The following is a 3,940-nucleotide window of genomic DNA, read 5'->3' on the forward strand; positions in this document are numbered from 1 at the left end:
CCTGCTGCTCATGGGTGATGCTCCTTCTCCTTGAGTGTGACATGTGCTAGTCCTGTGTCCCCAGCGATGTGACAGTGCACTGCCTGGAGCCACTGACAGCCCACATGACCCTTTAGGGGTTCAGGAGGGCAAATGGCAGAGCTTGTCCCGTGCCCCTGACACCGGCTGTCCTGTCTCTGGCACACAGGCGCTGTGCAAGGACACACTGGAGTTCACTATGGCGAGCCGGGACACCTGCAAGGCCTTCTGGAAGACATGTGTGGAGTACCATGCCTTCTTCAGGCTCTCTGAAGAGCCCAAGTCAAAGCCCAAAGCCCTTCTGTGCAGCAAAGGCTCCAGCTTCCGCTACAGGTAAATTCCCAGGGGAAAACCGAATTGCTGGGGCCAGGAAGGGTCTGGGGATGTCTCTGAGCCTCCCCTTTATGTTAGCCCTGGCTGAATCCGAGGGGGTGATAACAGCTACTTCTCCTGGAGACACCCCTGCCTCAGTCCTGCTGCATCCCCTCATGTGGGGCACAAGGCCTACCCAGGGCTGGTGCTGATGGTGCTGCTCACATTTCTCCCTCCATGCTGCAGTGGGAGGACTCAGCGGCAGCTGCTGGAGCACGGGAGGAAGGCTAAGATAAAGAGCCTGCCCTTTGAGAGGTACTGGGGGCATGGAGTGGGGGCAGTGCCTGAGGGGACTGGGAAGAGGGGAAGGACCCTCCTGGCCATACATCCACCCATGCTCTTGTACTGCAGGAAGCACTGCACATCCCGCTACGATGAGAGGCAGTGCCGCTCCTCCCCAGACCTTCTGACAGATGTATCAAAGCAGGTAAGTCTCCATGGCATCAACAATATTTCTGTGCTGAGGTCTTGGCATTGCTGCCCCAGCTGGAGGAGCTCAGCTGCAGGCCAAGCCAGACCCTCAGCTCTGGGTGCTCTCTTCCCATCCTGCTCTGGGCACCCATCTGGCACCCACCCCTCTGTGCCCCACCCAGGTGGAGGAGCTGCGCCTGGCCTACGGCAGCCGGGGCTCGTACCACGCCAATGGAGTGCATGCCTCTGAGCCCACCCTGGACAGCCAGCGTCGGAGCTCCACCATGGAGGTGAGGTTTGCCACTGAGCTGGAGCACTCCAAGACTGAAGCATCCCCCACTTTCCTGCCCCACTCCAAAAGCTCGTCTGCTTTCCCCCTGCTCTACGCTGAGCTGGAGATGGAGCGGGCATGGGAGCCCATCGACTTCTTCGCAGCCAGGAATCCCTTGACATCCTTTCGGCCCCACCACCAGTTCACTGGGAACAGTAAAAGCACCTCTGTGGGCAACATGCGGGAGGTGAGCACCCGGCCGCTGGTGTACATGGATACACCCTGTCCCCTAGCCATGGTGGCCCCGGCCCCGCCAGTGCTCTTTTATCTGGACAGGGCCCTGCAGTCTCCATGCCCTGTACCAGCTTCTGGTGAGGACACAGCAGGACAGGCTGGTGCAGGCAACCCCGTAGCAGCAAAACCCCCTCGACAGAGCCCAGGTGAGACCCAGGCTGGGCAGTTCCATTGTGAGGCTATAGGCACAGCTATGGGCACAAGCATGATGGGGAAGAACAGGTCACTGGCTCACTCCTTTGATTACAGCCTTCAGGAGCAGCCTCCCAAGCGGTCTTGGAGCCAGTCAGACATGAAAACCATCTGCTTCACCTATGGCTCCGAGTTCAGGCCCCTGGGGCCGTGCCCCGCACTGAGCAGCCGGAAAGGGGGTGTTTATTGGCACGTCCCAGCCCAGCAAGGGCTGGCTCCACGGCCACGGCACTCCACTGAGCGCTACCTGGGCAGCAGCACTGAGTCCAGTGACTCTGACTCGGACCTGCTGGCCACTGACTACTGCTCCCTGTACGGCCGCGTGCTGCGCTCACCCATGGCCCGCGTGCGGCTCTCCTCGGGCAGTCTCCAACTGGATGAGGAGGATGAGGAGGTGTCCTTTGCCACCAGCACTGCTGAAGAGAGGGTTTCCAGAGGGGCCTCCAAGTATTTCACCTAGATCCCTGACACCAGACAGAAGGAGCAAAGGTGGCTGGTGCTGACCCAGGGTCAAAGAATGGTGACACTGTTTGTGGGTCTGCTTACAGCTTATGAAACATTGATGGGATTGTGTTGTGTGAGTGCTCTTAGCTATAGAGGATGTGTTAATGGACATCAGGGTGTGTTCAGAAGTATTCAACCCCTGTACCACACTTGGAAGGTGGTTTGCCTCTGCCACCACACTTTGAGAGGGGGAGTCTTGCTTCAGCCACAGAGGCCAGGGATCGCCTAAAGCCCTGCTAAGCCCTTATGTCCTGCCCAAGATGATGCTTGGAGCTCAGCTGCTGGAGTCTTCTTTGAGGGGGAGGGAGAAAAAGAGACTTCTCACAGAATAGTTTCAGCTGCTGCTTTTCCCAGCTCCAGGGAAGCACACTGGAGGGAGGGTGTTTCAGGCCTTTTTGGAGAGGAGCAGGATGTTCATGAGAGGCTGCTCCTAGAGCTGATGCCATGCGGACAGGGAAAAAACCCCAGCACAGAGCCCATCTCCTCCACTTGCCTCACCTCCCTCCAGTGCTGCAGGGGGCACCTGGTACTCAAAGACAAGGCTGTGTGGCTGTCTTCTCCCTGGACAGTTTAATGGATTATCCTCCCCACAAACATCTGAGCAGCACTTGTCAAGCTTTTAGAAGCACCCCATGGTGAGCACTGAGAAGTGGGTTCATACTGTAGAGCTGTGCTTTGCTTAAGCTCATCAGCCATCAGCTCCTGGCAGCACTGTGACAGCCCCAGTACCCCAGTGCTCTGCTTAAATTTGAGGGAGAGAGATGCATAAGGGGGTTTTTTGGGGTCCTTTACTGCCCCAAATCAGTCCTCAGTTAAGCAGCAGGAGAAAGATATCAGGATAAAGATATCAGGAGCAGGTAGGAAAGGAACAGGCACCTTCTTGGAAATACTTTTATTACAAAAACTTACTATTACCCTAAACCTACATTAAATCTACTGAGAAATTTTGAGAATGATGACACCTCCCTAAGATTTTATAGGAGGATCTTGATAATTTTCTTTAAGAACAACCCTGTAAGTCTTTGTAGGACATGACTGTAAGCAGAGGGACAGCCAAGAAAATCCACGGTGGAGAAACCACTGCAGCCCTGCTAGAAAGATTTCAGAAACAAGGAAGCTGGGACAAAAAAAATAGATTAAAATGCAAAAAGAAGCGGGCGTATGGGTCCTGCGCACTCTGCTGTCCTTTGTTTTAGAAGGTGGACAATAAAAAACAGTTGTTCACACAGGAGTTTTCAGTTCCTCATTCTGCCCTGTGAAATCTGCACTCCCCAGTCCTGCAGGCACACCCACAGCACACCTTGCCCTGCGCTCCCCAGTTCCTGGGCAGCCCTCAGTGCTCCAAGGCGCTGGTTTCCCTCTCTTGCTCTGCTTCCTAGCTCCCTCTGTGCCTGTGCTGTCCCAGCAACTGGGGAGACTTGTGGAGATCCCTGAACGCTGCTGGAAACGGCCACATTCTTGGTTGGTTGCCCAAAGAAATGCATTAGCCCAACAAGTGAGTACATTTTAAGGTTTTTCTCCTAGTTACCCTGTGCTGAAGCTATGACCTGCAGTGATCCCTCACGCTGCTCTGGCAGATGTTCTATTGAAAAAAGGGATAATCTTTCTGGCTAGAGGGTTGTTTCTTCCCCATTCCCAAAGCTCTGTACCTTGGAAAGAGCTTTGAATCACCATTCATTACAACATTTAAGAATGGCAGTCTGTGGGCACAATTTGGTAGAGGGTTAAAAAACCAGCAATATTTCAAACACAGGCTGCACACAGCCCTGGGATCTATCCCACAATCCCTGTTAGCTCCTCAAAGCATGTGGATACACAGGTGAGGGCTGGCCCAGGTCAGCTTTACCTTGAGCATGTCCCAGAGCAGACATCTTCCCA

General features: G+C 54.7%; 1 protein-coding gene across 6 annotated transcripts in view; it reads left to right on the top strand.

Annotated features, from left to right (window-relative positions):
• The window catches only part of FRMD7 (FERM domain containing 7), a 19,113-nt gene extending 15,822 nt beyond the window's left edge, over positions 1 to 3,291 (top strand). For 4 of the 6 annotated variants that reach the window (XM_017743309.1, XM_008642599.2, XM_017743301.1 and 1 more), the window contains 4 exons: positions 188 to 351; positions 577 to 645; positions 742 to 817; positions 984 to 3,291. In XM_017743309.1, coding sequence (XP_017598798.1) covers positions 188 to 351; positions 577 to 645; positions 742 to 817; positions 984 to 2,018 — 1,344 coding nt within the window. In that variant the 3' untranslated portion in view covers positions 2,019 to 3,291. The remainder of the gene's footprint in view (positions 1 to 187; positions 352 to 576; positions 646 to 741; positions 818 to 983) is intronic. The other 2 variants (XM_017743325.1, XM_017743317.1) reach the window with 2 other exon arrangements.
• The last annotated feature ends 649 nt before the right edge of the window (positions 3,292 to 3,940 follow it).

The sequence above is a fragment of the Corvus brachyrhynchos genome, unplaced genomic scaffold (assembly GCF_000691975.1).
Source record: "Corvus brachyrhynchos isolate BGI_N302 unplaced genomic scaffold, ASM69197v1 scaffold220, whole genome shotgun sequence".
Lineage (NCBI taxonomy): Eukaryota > Metazoa > Chordata > Aves > Passeriformes > Corvidae > Corvus > Corvus brachyrhynchos.